The 20,296-nt window shown below is 46.4% G+C and overlaps 1 protein-coding gene across 1 annotated transcript in view; it reads right to left on the bottom strand.

Moving 5' to 3' along the window:
- Positions 1-1,192: 1,192 nt before the first annotated feature.
- The window catches only part of LOC145859277 (uncharacterized), a 296,534-nt gene continuing 277,430 nt past the window's right edge, over positions 1,193-20,296 (bottom strand). Inside the window, exon 2 of the mRNA XM_082958343.1 lies at positions 1,193-6,680. Within this exon, the coding sequence (XP_082814469.1) occupies positions 3,166-3,633 (468 nt within the window). The 5' untranslated portion in view covers positions 3,634-6,680 and the 3' untranslated portion in view covers positions 1,193-3,165. The remainder of the gene's footprint in view (positions 6,681-20,296) is intronic.

Here is a 20,296-nt window from a genome sequence, read left to right as displayed (position 1 = left end):
GTGTCATTGTACGCTGATGATTCATGTTTTTCTTTTAAATCCACAATTTGGATCACCTCCATAGCCTCATAGAGGATATAGATAATTTTTAGAACTTCTCTGGATAACAACCAAATTATGATAAGTGTACTATATTATGTAATGGAACACCAAAAAATACAGCTTTTACATTAACGTGTAGTTTATAAAATGGTCTGACGGTGAAGTGGACATACTGAGTATTCAAATCAAATCCCGAAAGAAAGAAATGTTCTCACTACAAAACATTTTAATAGAAAGGTAGCAAAAATATATAAAATCTTGGTGCCATATATATATATATTTTTTTAAATATATTTTCCTTCATTATTTTCCCCTAACCCAACTACCCCTCCCCTAACACTTTTTTGGTTACTACGTGATTCTATATGTGTTATTTAAAAGTTTGTAACGGGTGTCGTAAGGATCAGACCAAAATGCAGCGGGAACGTTTATACTCATCTTCTTTTTAATGTTGAAGAAGGAAAAACAAACAAATCACATATACAAAAACAATAAACAACACTAAACAGTCCTGTCATGCATACAGACACAAAACAGGAGACAACTACCCACAAATGCCATAGAACAAACACCCCTCTTAAATAAGACCTTCAATTAGAAGCAACGAGGAGCAGCTGCTTCCAATTGAAGGTCAACCCCATTAACTAAACATAGACATAGAAAGACTAGAACTAACATAGAAATAAACTAACAAGAACATAGCCCAAAAACCCCGGAACACTCTAAACAAACACCCCTCTTACATAATAACATAACCCAACAAACCCCGAACCACCCTGCCACGTCCTGACCAAACTACAATAACAAATAACCCCTTTACTGGTCAGAACGTGACAAAGTTTTGATGTCTTCACCATTATTATACAATGTAGACACTAGTAAAAATAAAGAAAAATCCTTGAATGAGTAGGTTTGTCCAAACTTTTTAATGGTACTATATATATATAAACATACCAGTAAAAAGTTTGGACAAACCTACTCATTCAAGGGTTTTTCTTTATTTTTACTATTTTCTACATTGTACAATAATGGTGAAGACATCAAAACTATGAAATAACACATATGGAATCCCGTAGTTACCAAAAAAGTGTTAAACAAATCAAAATATGTTTTATCTTTTAAGTTCTTCAAAGAAGTCACCCTTTGCCTTCTCTCAACCAGCTTCATGAGGAATGCTTTAACAACAGTCTTGAAGGAGTTCCCACATACGCTGAGCACTTGTTGGCTGCTTTTACTTCACTCTGCGGTCCAACTAAACCATCTCAATTGGGTTGATGTCGGGTGACTGTGGAGGCCAGGTCATCTGATGCAGCACTCCATCACTCTCCTTCTTGGTCAAATAGCCCTTACACAGCCTGGAGGTGTGTTGGGTCATTGTCCTGTTGAAAAACAATAGTCCCACTAAGCTCAAACCGGATGGGATGGCGTATCACTGCAGAATGCTGTGGTAGCCATGCTGGTTAAGTGTGCCTTGAATTCTAAATATATCACTGACAGTGTCACAAGCAAAGCACCCCCACACCATCACACCTCCCCCTCCATGCTTCACGGTGGAACAACACATGCAGAGATCGTCCATTCACCTACTCTGCATCTCACAAAGACACAGTGGTTGCAACCAAAAATCTCCTATTTGGACTCATCAGACCAAAGGACAGATTTCCATTCGTCTAATGTCCATTGCTCATGTTTCTTGGCCCAAGCAAGTCTCTTCTTCTTACTGGTGTCCTTTAGTAGTCGTGTCTTTGCGGCAATTCGACCATGAAGGCCTGATTCACAGTCTCCTCTGAATAGTTGATGTTGAGATGTGTCTGTTACTTGAACTCTGTGAAGCATTTATTTGGGCTGTTAACTCTAATGAACTTATCCTCTGCAGCAGAGGTAACTCTGGGTCTTCCTTTCCTGTGGCAGTCCTCATGAGAGCCAGTTTCATCATAGTGCTTGATGGTTTTTGTGACTGCACTTGAAGAAACATTCAAAGTTATTGAAATGTTCCGTATTGACTGGCCTTCATGTCTTAATGGACTGTTGTTTCTCTTTGCTTACGTGAGCTGTTCTTGCCATAATATGGACTTGGTCTTTTACCAAATAGGGCTATCTCCTGTATACCACCCCTACCTTGTCAAAACACAACTGATTGGCTCAAACGCATTCCAGGTGACTACCTCATGAAGCTGGTTGAGAGAATGCCAAGAGTGTTCAAAGCTGTCATCAAGGCAATGGGTGGCTACTTTGAAGAACCTACAATGTAAAATATATTTTGATTTGTTTAACACTTTTTTTGGTTACTACATGATTCCATATGTGATATTTCATCATTTTGATGTCTTCACTATTATTCTACAATGTAAAAAATAGTACAAATAAAGAAAAACCCTTGAATGACTACTGTAGGTGTGTTCCAACTTTTGACTGGTACTGTATATATACCAACAAATATATATGGGGGATTGGAAATGATGCGGACAATTACATTGATAGAAGCCACAACATATCTGCAATATTAGAGCTGATCCACCCCCTAAACAAAATTATAATAATGTGTGGGTCTGTGCTGATTGTGGGTGTTAGAGTGTGTGTGTGTCTCTCTCTCTCTCTCTTCACAGTCCTTGTTGTGCCATGTCAGTGGGTTTGTAATGGCTGTTTGAACCAGCGACGGGTAGGACTGGCTTTGTCTGTCCCTAATTACAGGCTGTTTAGTGGGACTAGCGAAACGTCACAGAGCCCTAATAATCACTCATGTAAAGCTGGCTAGGGGAATTATTGGATTGATTGATGTTTTAGAAAAGTGAAATGAGGAAGTCTCAGCGGCGACAGGAGGAAGGGTGACTGGAAAGTATTCTTAGCAAGCTAGCATAAAGCATTAGGTAGCATGCTGTGTATGTGGAGTAGTGTGAGTCAATGCTGTTTTAGGACAGTGACTACTGGGTATGTGGTGTAGTGTGAGTCGATGCTGTTTTAGGACAGTGACTATTGGGTATGTGGTGTAGTGTGAGTCGATGCTGTTTTAGGACAGTGAGTGCTGGGTATGTGGGATAAGGCTACAGAGACTTCCACCTCAGATTTCATAAAGGGGCGAAGGTCTACTAAACCCATAACTCGATGTGACAGTGGTTACCTATTTTATTTATCAGAGTGGCTGTGGTTCCGGTTGATTCTGCTATGGCTAAAGATACGGATATTTCTGTGCATGTTCAGGATTTTTATTTTAACGTAGCTGCTGTCCACTCTGCTGCTGTCCACTCTGTTGTCTATGTAGCTGCTGTCCACTCTGCTGCTGTCCACTCTGCTGCTGTCCGCTCTGATGTCCGAGTAGCTGCTGTCCACTCTGGTGTCTATGTAGCTGCTGTCCACTCTGCTGCTGTCCACTCTGATGTCTATGTAGCTGCTGTCCACTCTGCTGCTGTCCACTCTGCTGCCGTCCGCTCTGATGTCCGAGTAGCTGCTGTCCACTCTGGTGTCTATGTAGCTGCTGTCCACTCTAGTGTCTATGTAGCTGCTGTCCACTCTGCTGCTGTCCACTCTGATGTCTATGTAGCTGCTGTCCACTCTGCTGCTGTCCACTCTGATGTCTATGTAGCTGCTGTCCATTCTGATGTCTATGTAGCTGCTGTCCACTCTCCTGCTGTCCACTCTGCTGCTGTCTGCTCTGATGTCTATGTAGCTGCTGTCCACTCTGATGTCTATGTAGCTGCTGTCCACTCTGATGTCTATGTAGCTGCTGTCCACTCTGATGTCTATGTAGCTGCTGTCCACTCTGATGTCTATGTAGCTGCTGTCCACTCTGATGTCTATGTAGCTGCTGTGCTGAGTGTTCTGATTCCGTCCCTGCCTCCTTGATCACTGGTGTAGCCTGCAAACTTCATGTGGTACGCAAAACTGTTCTAACTATTGCATTCCATGCCTCAGTAAGCGTAAGTGCGAATTTACATAAATTTTTTCAGAAGGGGAGTAGGCTACATGCGGTATACATGTTTTACACAAAATACATTATCGACATGTTCGTACAAACTTTGTTGTGAGTATTACAAACATAAGCACGACTGCTGAGTTACATGCAGCTGTTTACTCTCTCCACGATATAACAGCATCCCTATCTATGGCACTCTTTTTTACCTTCCGGATACAAGCTCTGCTGCCTAGGACGTTCGTCTGCCCAGAGGTGGAACGCGACAAGATACAGACACGCAGTCAGATTAGTGATCAAATGTTTTGTTTCCATCATCATTGTAAACATTGGCTAAGCAGGAAGCAGACAGGCTATCAAAGAAGTAGTGATCTTTTTGTCATGAACTACCATATGGTAGAAACTATAAAGATTAGCCTAACTAAACACACAAAAATCTGATTGTTTTTGCTTCAATGTGACTTTCCACAGCATGATTCTTCTCCAGTAACGTAGAGTGGCTGAAAATGCACTTCGGGGATGAAATTTCACTTCCTTATCTTATAAAATACATCTTTTTTTTACCAAGACAAATATGATTTTTCATGTTCTGAATTATTCAATAGGGTCTTTCTCTAACATACAGTATCATTAACATGATATTCAACCTGTCAGATGTCCTGACCTATAATACATCTGATAATAAACACCAAGCTCTGTTGGCATAGCAGTGCAGGTTTCTCGTAACTTTTGAGGATTTTACATGTTGTGGTCATCGTCTTCAAAGTTGTTTTAACGGGTCGGAAAAAGACAAACTGGCATGACATGAGCTGAAGTAAATTTAAAAGGTTTTGAAAAAATAAAGCTTGGTATTCAATCAGTGTTCGGCTGACATTTCATATGCAATTTTCCTGATTTAGTCACTCTAATTTTGGCCATTTTACAAGGGTGAAAACTCCAATAACTTTTGAACGGATTATGTTAGAGACATGAGGTTTGGACCATGGGGTTTCTTAGCTCATTGATTGGACACCTTAAGTAATGCTAGAATTTGATAAGTTGATTCCGATTCTGACTAGATGTCACATTGCCGGTAGACTAACAGTGTTGACGCCACGTTACAGGTGGACTAACAGTGTTGACGACACGTTACAGGCAGACTAACAGTGTTGACGCCACGTTACAGGTGAACTAACAGTGTTGACGACACGTTACAGGCAGACTAACAGTGTGGACGCCACGTTACAGGTGGACTAACAGTGTTGACGACACGTTACAGGCAGACTAACAGTGTTGACGCCACGTTACAGGCGGACTAACAGTGTTGACGACACGTTACAGGCAGACTAACAGTGTTGGGGAAGTTACAGGTAGACTAACAGTGTTGACGCCACGTTACAGGTGGACTAACAGTGTTGACGTCACGTTACAGGTAGACTAACAGTGTTGGGGAAGTTACAGGTAGACTAAAAGTGTTGGGGAAGTTACAGGTAGACTAACAGTGTTGACGCCACATTACAGGTAGACTAACAGTGTTGGGGAAGTTACAGGTAGACTAACAGTGTTGACGCCACGTTACAGGTGGACTAACAGTGTTGACGCCACATTACAGGTAGACTAACAGTGTTGGGGAAGTTACAGGTAGACTAACAGTGTTGACGCCACGTTACAGGTGGACTAACAGTGTTGGCGTCACGTTACAGGTAGACTAACACTGTTGACGCCACGTTACAGGTGGACTAACAGTGTGGACGCCACGTTACAGGTAGACTAACAGTGTTGACGCCACGTTACAGGTAGACTAACAGTGTTGGGGAAGTTACAGGTGGACTAACAGTGTTGATGCCACGTTACAGGTAGACTAACAGTGTTGACGCCACGTTACAGGTAGACTAACAGTGTTGGGGAAGTTACAGGTAGACTAACAGTGTTGGGGAAGTTACAGGTAGACTAACAGTGTTGGGGAAGTTACAGGTAGACTAACAGTGTTGTGGAAGTTACAGGTGGACTAACAGTGTTGGGGAAGTTACAGGTGGACTAACAGTGTTGGCGTCACATTACAGGTAGACTAACAGTGTTGACGCCACGTTACAGGTGGACTAACAGCGTTGGGGAAGTTACAGGTAGACTAACAGTGTTGGGGAAGTTACAGGTAGACTAACAGTGTTGGGGAAGTTACAGGTGGACTAACAGTGTTGGGGAAGTTACAGGTGGACTAACAGTGTTGGCGTCACGTTACAGGTAGACTAACAGTGTTGACGCCACGTTACAAATCAAATCAAATTTATTTTTATATAGCCCTTCGTACATCAGCTGATATTCTCAAAGTGCTGTACAGAAACCCAGCCTAAAACCCCAAACAGCAAGCAAAGCATGTGAAAGAAGCACGGTGGCTAGGAAAAACTCCCTAGGAAAAACTCCCTAGAAAGGCCAAAAACCTAGGAAGAAACCTAGAGAGGAACCAGGCTATGAGGGGTGGCCAGTCCTCTTCTGGCTGTGCAGGGTGGATATTATAACAGAACATGGTCAAAATGTTAAAATGTTAAAGTGTTCATAAATGACCAGCATGGTCAAATAATAATAATCATAGTAGTTGTCGAGGGTGCAACAAGCACGTCCGGTGAACAGGTCAGGGTTCCATAGCCGCAGGCAGAACAGTTGAAACTGGAGCAGCAGCACGGCCAGGTGGACTGGGGACAGCAAGGAGTCATCATACCAGGTAGTCCTGAGGCATGGTCCTAGGGCTCAGGTCCTCCGAGAGAAAGACAGAAAGAGAGAAAGAGAGAATTAGAGAGAGCATATTTAAATACACACAGGACACCGGATAAGACAAGAGAAATACTCCAGATGTAACAGACTGACCCTAGCCCCCCGACACATAAACTACTGCAGCATAAATACTGGAGGCTGAGACAGGAGGGATCAGAAGACACTGTGGCCCCATCCGATGATACCCCCGGACAGGGCCAAACAGGCAGGATATAACCCCACCCACTTTGCCAAAGCACAGCCCCCACACCACTAGAGGGATGTCTCCAACCACCAACTTACCGTCCTAAGACAAGGCCGAGTATAGCCCACAACGATCTCCGCCATGGCACAACCCAAGGGGGGGGGGCGCCAACCCAGACAGGAAGACCACGTCAGTGACTCAACCCACTCAAGTGACGCACCCCTCCCATGGACGGCATGGAAGAACACCAGTAGGCCAGTGACTCAGCCCCTGTAAAAGGGTTAGAGGCAGAGAATCCCAGTGGAAAGAGGGGAACCGGCAAGGCAGAGACAGCAAGGGCGGTTCGTTGCTCCAGCCTTTCCGTTCCTCTTCACACTCCTGGGCCAGACTATACTTAATCATAGGACCTACTGAAGAGATAAGTCTTCAATAAAGACTTAAAGGTTGAGACTGAGTCTGCGTCTCTCACATTGGTAGGCAGACCATTCCATAAAAATGGAGCTCTATAGGAGAAAGCCCTACCTCCAGCCGTTTGCTTAGCGATTCTAGGGACAATTACAGGTGGACTAACAGTGTTGGGGAAGTTATAGGTAGACTAACAGTGTTGGGGAAGTTACAGGTGGACTAACAGTGTTGACGTCACGTTACAGGTGGACTAACAGTGTTGACGCCACGTTACAGGTAGACTAACAGTGTTGACGCCACGTTACAGGTAGACTAACAGTGTTGACGCCACGTTACAGGTGGACTAACAGTGTTGGCGTCACGTTACAGGTAGACTAACAGTGTTGGCGTCACGTTACAGGCAGACTAACAGTGTTGACGCCACGTTACAGGTAGACTAACAGTGTTGACGCCACGTTACAGGTGGACTAACAGTGTTGACGCCACGTTACAGGTAGACTAACAGTGTTGACGCCACGTTACAGGTAGACTAACAGTGTTGACGCCACGTTACAGGCAGACTAACAGTGTTGGGGAAGTTACAGGTGGACTAACAGTGTTGACGCCACATGACAGGTAGACTAACAGTGTTGACGCCACGTTACAGGTGGACTAACAGTGTTGACGCCACGTTACAGTTGGACTAACAGTGTTGGGGAAGTTACAGGTAGACTAACAGTGTTGGGGGAGTTACAGGTGGACTAACAGTGTTGGCGTCACGTTACAGGTAGACTAACAGTGTTGACGCCACGTTACAGGTGGACTAACAGTGTTGGGGAAGTTACAGGTAGACTAACAGTGTTGGGGAAGTTACAGGTGGACTAACAGTGTTGAAGCCACATGACAGGTAGACTAACAGTGTTGACGCCACGTTACAGGTAGACTAACAGTGTTGACGCCACGTTACAGGTGGACTAACAGTGTTGGGGAAGTTACTCTGAAAATATAGTTGACCAATTACTTCACAATGGAAAAAGTTCAGCGACGCTAACGCCTCGATCACACCAACAGAGTCATGGCCTTTTGGGTACATCGGAAGTACATTCATTTCCAATGGAACGCTGAGTTTGCCTTTGCAGCATTACGTTGCAGAGGCAGTTGCAGTGCGGTCTGTGTGGTACCCTACGTTGGATTTATCAAGCGTACACTCACACAAACTTGTTTGCTGTAGACGGCTTTAAAGAAATGTTAGCAGAAGGTGAATGTTGAATGTTTGTTACACACATATCGAGATGATGCTGTCGGTGTGTTCAAGGCGTTAAGCTACCCTTAAAAAAATAGAGTTTTACTTTTAGTTACAATGAAAACATCCTAACTACTTTGTGAAAAATTATTATATGTAAATCTGAAATGTTATAGAGGACAAAATGTACTTTGGGGTCATATGTTATCAGAATATATAATTTAGCTTATCACACTAAAAATTATTTGTTTCAAGTGAGAATTAGGCTGAAAAATAACGGAAATATTTAACCAATATTTTATGTTCGTAAAAAGGGTAGTGTGTAGTTCCAATAGCTAGCTACACCGCTGCACGGCAAAACATTCTTTACTGAAAACACTACCTGGATTTCAATTTAGTTCAACTACCTCCAAGCTACCGCAAAATGGAGTTAAATTACAATTTTCAACTACATGTAGTTCATTACTCCCCAACACTGAAGACTAACTGTAACGCTGGGACGTCGTGGGTGTGGAGTCAGGCGCAGGAAACAGAAGCGTTTAGTACAGTGCTTTTTATTACACACCACCAAAAGAGATTTCGCCCAACACAAACGGGCGTATCAAAATACAAAGTCCCTAAAAACCACGATCCACTACACAACACACAGTGTAAATGAATGAAACAAGCCCGCACACAGAACAGGTGGGGAGACGGGCTTAAATATTTCAGCTAATGACCTAATTGAAACAGGTGCAACAAATAAAGGCATAACCAACAGAAAAGGTAAAAAGGGATCGGTGGCAGCTCGTAGGCCGGTGACGACGACCGCCGAGCGCCACCCCGAACAGGAAGAGGAGGAGTCACCCTCGGTAGGAGTCGTAACACTAACAGTCATACGCCAATGACACATCAACTAGGCTTAATTAGCTAGACCATAGAAATTACACTGAAATATTTTTGCTGCTCAAAATACTATTCCGTACCAGCTCTACCCTTTTATAATGACGAGACTAAATTACTTTTTGAATAGTGTATAATCTTTTGTGAGGACTCTATAGTGACCAGACTTTGTCACATAGAAACTAACAAGCAAATAGTTGCAATAGTAGGTCGGTCATTGTAAATAAGAGTTTGTACTTAACTGACTTGCCTAGTTAAATAAAGGTTAAAGGTTACACACGATAGTGGAGATTCAGCGCCATGGACAGCAGCTGGCAGAAATCTGACGTTCAGGACCGCAGAGCATCAGGAGAAACTTCAAGGAGAAGCTTGAAAAGCACAATAACACTTTATTTGTATAGTCCATCTGTAGGTTTCTCTACAGGCTATCTACTAACTCTCTCCTAACCCTAGCCCTAAACCTAACATTAAACCCTCACCCTCACCCTAACCCCAATCCTAACCCTAACCTTAGCAAGCAGTTGCTTATCAACCTCTAGCTTGTTGATAGTATGACCATCTATAAAGCATCTATATGGGACTATCCACATAAAGTACTGAATACAACCACTATTCAAGAATGTGAAAGTCTTTGAGTGGCCCAGCCAAAGCTCAGACTTGAATCCCATAAAAAAATATGTGGAAAGACTTGAAGAGTGCTGTTCACTGCCACTCCTCATCTAACTTAAAATAGAGCTTGAGAAAATCTGGATGGAACATCAGGACTATACAAATAAAATGTGACCGAAACAACTCCTGGCCACAGTTTCGTCACTAGATAACACAGCCACAAAGTCATGAACCCCGCCTATTTCTATAATTTCTGTTTATGAAATCAGATTTTTATATAAACGAATTTTGACTTTGTGGGTTGTTATCTAGTGGAAACCTGGCCACAGGAACAATCTAACTGGGAAATAAATAGGCACAGAAAGGAAGGGCTGAACTCTGAAGGAAGGCCTGAACTATGAAGGAAGGCCTGAACTATGAAGGAAGGCCTGAACTATGAAGGAAGGCCTGAACTATGAAGGAAGGCCTGGACTATGAAGGAAGGTCTGAACTATGAAGGAAGGTCTGAACTATGAAGGAAGGCCTGAACTATGAAGGAAGGTCTGAACTATGAAGGAAGGCCTGAACTATGAAGGAAGGCATGGACTATGAAGGAAGGCATGGACTATGAAGGAAGGTCTGAACTATGAAGGAAGGCCTGAACTATGAAGGAAGGTCTGAACTATGAAGGAAGGTCTGAACTATGAAGGAAGGCCTGAACTATGAAGGAAGGCCTGAACTATGAAGGAAGGCCTGAACTATGAAGGAAGGTCTGGACTATGAAGGAAGGCCAGAACTATGAAGGAAGGCCTGAACTCCAGAAATCCTTGACTTGTTCCTAGTTTGATTGTGTTACAGCCTGAATTCAAAATGTGTTAAAATTGAATATCTCATTTACATAAGTGCTATGACACTCTAAATTGAGATCAGGTGCACCCAATTTCCTTTGATCATCCATGAGATGTCACTACTTGATTGGAGTCCACCTGTGGCCAATTCAGTTGATTGGACATGATTTAGAAAGAAATACACCCGTCTATATAAGGTCCCGCAGTTGGCAGTGCACGTCAGAGCAGGAAATAGACCGCGAAGTCCAAGGAACTGTCTGTAGATCTCTGAGATCGAATTGTGATGAGGCATATATCTGGTTGAAGGGAATTAAACACATTTCTATAGAGCTGAAAGTTTCCAAGAGCATAGTTCTCTCCATCATTTAGAAAATGAAAAGAATATGGAACTACTTAGACTCTGCCTAGATCTGGCCACCCGAACCAAACTGTCGGGAAGGACCTTGGTCAAAGACGTGACCCAGGAGGTGACAGAACTACATAGTTACTTGGCTGAGATGGGACAACCTGCCAGAAGGATAACAGTCTCTACAGCACTTCACCAATCTGGTCTTTATGGGAGAGTGACCAGACGGAAGCCACTCCTGAGAAAAAGGCACATGTAAGCACACCTGGAATTCGCAAAAAGGCATGTAAAAAAACCCTCTGAAAGGCAAAAGATTCTGTGGTCTGATGAGACAAATGTAACTCTTTGGCCTGAATGCAAAGTGCATTCAGGCCAGACCAAAACTCTTGAACGTGCCATCCTTGGCCAGCTCTCTTGCTATCTCTCTCAGAATGACGTTCTTGATCCAAATCAGTCAGGTTTCAAGACTGGTCATTCAACTGAGACTGCTCTTCTCCGTGTCACGGAGGCTCTCCGCACTGCTAAAGCTAACTCTCTCTCCTCTGCTCTCATCCTTCTAGGCCTATCTGCTGCCTTTGATACTGTGAACCATCAGATCCTCCTCTCCACCCTCTCCGAGTTGGGCATCTCCGGCGCGGCTCACTCTTGGATTGCGTCCTACCTGACAGGTCGTTCCTACCAGGTGGCGTGGCGAGAATCCGTCTCCACACCACGTGCTCTCACCACTGGTGTCCCCCAGGACTCAGTTCTAGGCCCTCTCCTATTCTCGCTATACACCAAGTCACTTGGCTCTGTCATATCCTCACATGGTCTCTCCTATCATTGCTACGCAGACGACACACAATTCATCTTCTCCTTTCCCCATTCTGATAACCAGGTGGCGAATTGCATCTCTGCATGTCTGGCAGACATATCAGTGTGGATGACGGATCACCACCTCAAGCTGAACCTAGGCAAGACGGAGCTGCTCTTCCTCCCGGGGATGGACTGCCCGTTCCATGATCTCGCCATCACGGTTGACAACTCCATTCTGTCCTCCTCCCAGTGTGCTAAGAGCCTTGGCGTGACCCTGGACAACACCCTGTCGTTCTCCGCTAACATCAAGGCGGTGACCCGATCCTGTAGGTTCATGCTCTACAACATTCGCAGAGTACGACCCTGCCTTACACAGGAAGCGGCGCAGGTCCTAATCCAGGCACTTGTCATCTCCCGTCTGGATTACTGCAACTCGCTGTTGGCTGGGCTCCCTGCCTGTGCCATTAAATGCCTACAACTCATCCAGAATGCCGCAGCCCGTCTGGTGTTCAACCTTCCCAAGTTCTCTCACGTCACCCCGCCCCTCCGTACACTCCACTGGCTTCCAGTTGAAGCTCGTATCTGCTACAAGACCATGGTGCTTGCCCACGGAGCTGTGAGGGGAACGGCACCTCCGTACCTTCAGGCTCTGATCAGTCCCTACACCCAAACAAGGGCACTGTGTTCATCCACCTCTGGCCTGCTGGCCCCCCTACCTCTGCGGAAGCACAGTTCCTGCTCAGCCCAGTCAAAACTGTTCGCTGCTCTGACACTCCAATGGTGGAACAAGCTCCCTCACGATGCCAGGACAGCGGAGTCAATCACCACCTTCCGGAGACACCTGAAACCCCACCTCTTTAAGGAATATCTGGGATAGGATAAAGTAATCCTTCTAACCCCCCCCTTAAAAGATTTAGATGCACTATTGTAAAGTGGTTGTTCCACTGGATATCATAAGGTGAATGCACCAATTTGTAAGTCGCTCTGGATAAGAGCGTCTGCTAAATGACGTAAATGTAAATGTAAATGTCTGGCAAAAACCAAGCACAGCTCATCACCCATCTATTGCCATCCCTATCGTGAAGCATGATTTGTGACAACACCATGCTATGGAGATGCTTTTCAGCAGCAGGGACTGGGAGACTGGTAAGGAGAGATGGAACAATGAATGGAGACAAATACAGGCAAACGCCTTGATGAGAACCTGCTTCAGAGTACAAACGACCTTAGACTGGGGGGCGAAGATTTACATTCCAACAGAATGATGACCCCCCCCTAAGCACACAGCCAAAGCAACACTGGAATGGCTTCAGAACAAGAATGTGAAAGTCCTTGAGTTTCCCAGCCTAAACTCAGACTTAAATCCTTTTGAAAATATGTGGAAAGACTTGTGGATTGCAGTTCACTGCCGCTCCCCATCTAACTTTTAATGGAGCTTGAGAAAATCTGCAAGGAAGAATGGGAGAAAATCCATAAATCCAGATGTGCAAAGCTGACAGACGTACCCAAAACGACTCAAAGCTGACTGACGTACCCAAAACGACTCACAGCTGACAGACGTACCCAAAACGACTCACAGCTGACAGACGTACCCAAAACGACTCACAGCTGACAGACGTACCCAAAACGACTCAAAGCTGACAGACGTACCCAAAACGACTCACAGCTGACAGACGTACCCAAAACGACTCAAAGCTGACAGACGTACCCAAAACGACTCAAAGCTGACAGACGTACCCAAAACGACTCACAGCTGACAGACGTACCCAAAATGACTCACAGCTGACAGACGTACCCAAAACGACTCACAGCTGACAGACGTAGACGTACCCAAAACGACTCACAGCTGACAGACGTACCCAAAACGACTCACAGCTGACAGACGTACCCAAAACGACTCACAGCTGACAGACGTACCCAAAACGACTCACAGCTGACAGACGTAGACGTACCCAAAACGACTCACAGCTGACAGACGTACCCAAAACGACTCACAGCTGACAGACGTAGACGTACCCAAAACGACTCACAGCTGTAATTGCCGCCAAAGGTGCTTCTACAAAGCATTGACTCAGTGGTGTGAATACCTATGTAAATTAGATATTTATATAAATACATCTGTAAAAATACAACCATGTTTTTATTTTGTCATTATGGGGTATTGTGTGTAGGTGGGTGATAAAAAATAAATAAAAAAAAAACATACGATTTAGTCCATTTTTAAATTCAGGCTGTAATACAACAAAACGTAGAATAAGTCAAAGTCTATGAATATTTTCTGAAGGCATTGTAGACTGTAGCCATCATTGATTGAAAAGGTTTTTGATTTGGGCCTTTTATTTTAAAAAACAGGGAATAAATCTATTGTTCTCTGAAATCTAGACACTTCAGGTTCTCATACTGTGTGTGTGTGTGTGTGTCTGTGTGTGTGTGTGTGTGTGTGTGATATTAAAGGCCCTTGCTGTTATGCTGTGTGTTCGCTGGTGCGTGAGGGAGAGGAGGAGGGAGGGAGGGAGGGAGGGAGAGATTGATGGCGGGAACTGATGCTGCACGCACTGATATGAATCGCCTCATCAACTCCAAATTCGCTGCCTGGCCTCGTGCCTGTGACGCAATCCGTCTCTGCCACAGCCCGTTTCTCAGAGGTTTCCGGATCGCATTTAATTCCTTAACGATCAAAAGGGTAAAACAAATCTATAAATCGATACGGCTCTGTCGCACACAACGTCAAGAGAAAAAGGGGGTTGGTACGAAAATGTCCTGCGGCTACACACACTTATCAATCACCTCGGGAGACGGAGTGGTTATTCTCTCCAGCGGCCGAGGGGTTAAAACACGGAGTATCCCCATGATTACAAATTAGCTGTCCCCATTCAATTTCCACATCTCCTTTCGTTTTCCCCCATTCAATCATTTTATCATTTAATGAACCCTGGCATCTGTCCAGATCCTATTGGAGCAGTCAGTCAGATGTTAAAGCAGAACATTATACAGTCTCGTATAGGAAAAAGGGCCTGTTTTAATAGAATATGTATGGGGAAAAAAATAACTCCTCCGCTATACATATCAGTCAACGAGAAGATAAAGAGAACTTGTCACAACGGGAGATAGAAAAGGAGTTGCGGTAGAATCACTCGGTCGTTGACTTAGGAATCAATGTGACTGAGAGCAACATTCCCGTGCGATGAATGCAGAGTTTTTCTGAATGAAGAGGAGGCTGGTTCCAGAGGTACTGGTCTACTCTGAGAACAGTGTTAGTGGAGGCTGGTTCCAGAGGTACTGGTCTACTCTGAGAACAGTGTTAGTGGGGGCTGGTTCCAGAGGTACTGGTCTACTCTGAGAACAGTGTTAGTGGGGGCAGGTTCCAGAGGTACTGGTCTACTCTGAGAACAGTGTTAGTGGGGGCTGGTTCCAGAGGTACTGGTCTACTCTGAGAACAGTGTTAGTGGGGGCTGGTTCCAGAGGTACTGGTCTACTCTGAGAACAGTGTTAGTGGGGGCTGGTTCCAGAGGTACTGGTCTACTCTGAGAACAGTGTTAGTGGGGGCTGGTTCCAGAGGTACTGGTCTACTCTGAGAACAGTGTTAGTGGGGGCTGGTTCCAGTCAGAGGTACTGGTCTACTCTGAGAACAGTGTTAGTGGGGGCTGGTTCCAGAGGTACTGGTCTACTCTGAGAACAGTGTTAGTGGGGGCTGGTTCCAGAGGTACTGGTCTACTCTGAGAACAGTGTTAGTGGAGGCTGGTTCCAGAGGTACTGGTCTACTCTGAGAACAGTGTTAGTGGGGGCTGGTTCCAGTCAGAGGTACTGGTCTACTCTGAGAACAGTGTTAGTGGGGGCTGGTTCCAGTCAGAGGTACTGGTCCACTCTGAGAACAGTGTTAGTGGAGGCTGGTTCCAGAGGTACTGGTCTACTCTGAGAACAGTGTTAGTGGAGGCTGGTTCCAGAGGTACTGGTCTACTCTGAGAACAGTGTTAGTGGAGGCTGGTTCCAGAGGTACTGGTCTACTCTGAGAACAGTGTTAGTGGGGGCTGGTTCCAGAGGTACTGGTCTACTCTGAGAACAGTGTTAGTGGGGGCTGGTTCCAGAGGTACTGGTCTACTCTGAGAACAGTGTTAGTGGAGGCTGGTTCCAGAGGTACTGGTCTACTCTGAGAACAGTGTTAGTGGGGGCTGGTTCCAGAGGTACTGGTCTACTCTGAGAACAGTGTTAGTGGAGGCTGGTTCCAGAGGTACTGGTCTACTCTGAGAACAGTGTTAGTGGGGGCTGGTTCCAGTCAGAGGTACTGGTCTACTCTGAGAACAGTGTTAGTGGGGGCTGGTTCCAGAGGTACTGGTCTACTCTGAGAACAGTGTTAGTGGGGGCTGGTTCCAGAGGTACTGGTCTACTCTGAGAACAGTGTTAGTGGAGGCTGGTTCCAGAGGTACTGGTCTACTCTGAGAACAGTGTTAGTGGTGGCTGGTTCCAGAGGTACTGGTCTACTCTGAGAACAGTGTTAGTGGGGGCTGGTTCCAGTCAGAGGTACTGGTCTACTCTGAGAACAGTGTTAGTGGTGGCTGGTTCCAGTCAGAGGTACTGGTCTACTCTGAGAACAGTGTTAGTGGGGGCTGGTTCCAGTCAGAGGTACTGGTCTACTCTGAGAACAGTGTTAGTGGAGGCTGGTTCCAGTCAGAGGTACTGGTCTACTCTGAGAACAGTGTTAGTGGGGGCTGGTTCCAGAGGTACTGGTCTACTCTGAGAACAGTGTTAGTGGAGGCTGGTTCCAGAGGTACTGGTCTACTCTGAGAACAGTGTTAGTGGGGGCTGGTTCCAGAGGTACTGGTCTACTCTGAGAACAGTGTTAGTGGGGGCTGGTTCCAGAGGTACTGGTCTACTCTGAGAACAGTGTTAGTGGAGGCTGGTTCCAGAGGTACTGGTCTACTCTGAGAACAGTGTTAGTGGGGGCTGGTTCCAGTCAGAGGTACTGGTCTACTCTGAGAACAGTGTTAGTGGGGGCTGGTTCCAGAGGTACTGGTCTACTCTGAGAACAGTGTTAGTGGAGGCTGGTTCCAGAGGTACTGGTCTACTCTGAGAACAGTGTTAGTGGGGGCAGGTTCCAGAGGTACTGGTCTACTCTGAGAACAGTGTTAGTGGAGGCTGGTTCCAGAGGTACTGGTCTACTCTGAGAACAGTGTTAGTGGGGGCTGGTTCCAGAGGTACTGGTCTACTCTGAGAACAGTGTTAGTGGGGGCTGGTTCCAGAGGTACTGGTCTACTCTGAGAACAGTGTTAGTGGAGGCAGGTTCCAGAGGTACTGGTCTACTCTGAGAACAGTGTTAGTGGAGGCTGGTTCCAGAGGTACTGGTCTACTCTGAGAACAGTGTTAGTGGGGGCTGGTTCCAGAGGTACTGGTCTACTCTGAGAACAGTGTTAGTGGGGGCTGGTTCCAGAGGTACTGGTCTACTCTGAGAACAGTGTTAGTGGGGGCTGGTTCCAGAGGTACTGGTCTACTCTGAGAACAGTGTTAGTGGGGGCTGGTTCCAGAGGTACTGGTCTACTCTGAGAACAGTGTTAGTGGAGGCAGGTTCCAGAGGTACTGGTCTACTCTGAGAACAGTGTTAGTGGGGGCTGGTTCCAGAGGTACTGGTCTACTCTGAGAACAGTGTTAGTGGGGGCTGGTTCCAGAGGTACTGGTCTACTCTGAGAACAGTGTTAGTGGGGGCAGGTTCCAGAGGTACTGGTCTACTCTGAGAACAGTGTTAGTGGGGGCTGGTTCCAGAGGTACTGGTCTACTCTGAGAACAGTGTTAGTGGGGGCTGGTTCCAGTCAGAGGTACTGGTCTACTCTGAGAACAGTGTTAGTGGAGGCTGGTTCCAGTCAGAGGTACTGGTCTACTCTGAGAACAGTGTTAGTGGAGGCTGGTTCCAGAGGTACTGGTCTACTCTGAGAACAGTGTTAGTGGGGGCTGGTTCCAGAGGTACTGGTCTACTCTGAGAACAGTGTTAGTGGGGGCTGGTTCCAGAGGTACTGGTCTACTCTGAGAACAGTGTTAGTGGGGGCTGGTTCCAGTCAGAGGTACTGGTCTACTCTGAGAACAGTGTTAGTGGAGGCTGGTTCCAGAGGTACTGGTCTACTCTGAGAACAGTGTTAGTGGAGGCTGGTTCCAGAGGTACTGGTCTACTCTGAGAACAGTGTTAGTGGGGGCTGGTTCCAGTCAGAGGTACTGGTCTACTCTGAGAACAGTGTTAGTGGGGGCTGGTTCCAGAGGTACTGGTCTACTCTGAGAACAGTGTTAGTGGGGGCTGGTTCCAGTCAGAGGTACTGGTCTACTCTGAGAACAGTGTTAGTGGGGGCTGGTTCCAGAGGTACTGGTCTACTCTGAGAACAGTGTTAGTGGGGGCTGGTTCCAGAGGTACTGGTCTACTCTGAGAACAGTGTTAGTGGGGGCTGGTTCCAGAGGTACTGGTCTACTCTTAGAACAGTGTTAGTGGGGGCTGGTTCCAGTCAGAGGTACTGGTCTACTCTGAGAACAGTGTTAGTGGGGGCTGGTTCCAGAGGTACTGGTCTACTCTGAGAACAGTGTTAGTGGGGGCTGGTTCCAGTCAGAGGTACTGGTCTACTCTGAGAACAGTGTTAGTGGTGGCTGGTTCCACAGGTACTGGTCTACTCTGAGAACAGTGTTAGTGGGGGCTGGTTCCAGAGGTACTGGTCTACTCTGAGAACAGTGTTAGTGGGGGCTGGTTCCAGTCAGAGGTACTGGTCTACTCTGAGAACAGTGTTAGTGGGGGCTGGTTCCAGAGGTACTGGTCTACTCTGAGAACAGTGTTAGTGGGGGCTGGTTCCAGAGGTACTGGTCTACTCTGAGAACAGTGTTAGTGGGGGCTGGTTCCAGAGGTACTGGTCTACTCTGAGAACAGTGTTAGTGGGGGCTGGTTCCACAGGTACTGGTCTACTCTGAGAACAGTGTTAGTGGGGGCTGGTTCCAGTCAGAGGTACTGGTCTACTCTGAGAACAGTGTTAGTGGGGGCTGGTTCCAGCAGGGTACTGGTCTACTCTGAGAACAGTGTTAGTGGGGGCCGGTTCGCAGAGGTACTGGTCTACTCTGAGAACAGTGTTAGTGGGGGCTGGTTCCAGAGGTACTGGTCTACTCTGAGAACAGTGTTAGTGGGGGCTGGTTCCAGAGGTACTGGTCTACTCTGAGAACAGTGTTAGTGGGGGCTGGTTCCAGAGGTACTGGTCTACTCTGAGAACAGTGTTAGTGGAGGCTGGTTCCAGAGGTACTGGTCTACTCTGAGAACAGTGTTAGTGGGGGCTGGTTCCAGAGGTACTGGTCTACTCTGAGAACAGTGTTAGTGGGGGCTGGTTCCAGTCAGAGGTACTGGTCTACTCTGAGAACAGTGTTAGTGGAGGCTGGTTCCAGAGGTACTGGTCTACTCTGAGAACAGTGTTAGTGGGGGCCAGGTTCCAGAGGTACTGGTCTACTCTGAGAACAGTGTTAGTGGGGGCTGGTTCCAGAGGTACTGGTCTACTCTGAGAACAGTGTTAGTGGGGGCTGGTTCCAGAGGTACTGGTCTACTCTGAGAACAGTGTTAGTGGGGGCTGGTTCCAGCAGGGTACTGGTCTACTCTGAGAACAGTGTTAGTGGGGGCTGGTTCCAGAGGTACTGGTCTACTCTGAGAACAGTGTTAGTGGGGGCTGGTTCCAGTCAGAGGTACTGGTCCACTCTGAGAACAGTGTTAGTGGGGGCTGGTTCCAGAGGTACTGGTCTACTCTGAGAACAGTGTTAGTGGAGGCTGGTTCCAGAGGTACTGGTCTACTCTGAGAACAGTGTTAGTGGGGGCTGGTTCCAGAGGTACTGGTCTACTCTGAGAACAGTGTTAGTGGGGGCTGGTTCCAGTCAGAGGTACTGGTCTACTCTGAGAACAGTGTTAGTGGGGGCTGGTTCCAGTCAGAGGTACTGGTCTACTCTGAGAACAGTGTTAGTGGAGGCTGGTTCCAGAGGTACTGGTCTACTCTGAGAACAGTGTTAGTGGAGGCTGGTTCCAGAGGTACTGGTCTACTCTGAGAACAGTGTTAGTGGGGGCTGGTTCCAGTCAGAGGTACTGGTCTACTCTGAGAACAGTGTTAGTGGGGGCTGGTTCCAGAGGTACTGGTCTACTCTGAGAACAGTGTTAGTGGAGGCTGGTTCCAGAGGTACTGGTCTACTCTGAGAACAGTGTTAGTGGAGGCTGGTTCCAGAGGTACTGGTCTACTCTGAGAACAGTGTTAGTGGGGGCTGGTTCCAGAGGTACTGGTCTACTCTGAGAACAGTGTTAGTGGGGGCTGGTTCCAGTCAGAGGTACTGGTCTACTCTG

Source organism: Salmo salar, chromosome 11 (assembly GCF_965601325.2).
Source record: "Salmo salar chromosome 11, fSalSal1, whole genome shotgun sequence".
NCBI classification, from domain to species: domain Eukaryota; kingdom Metazoa; phylum Chordata; class Actinopteri; order Salmoniformes; family Salmonidae; genus Salmo; species Salmo salar.
This window is presented reverse-complemented; position numbering and strand designations above follow the sequence as displayed.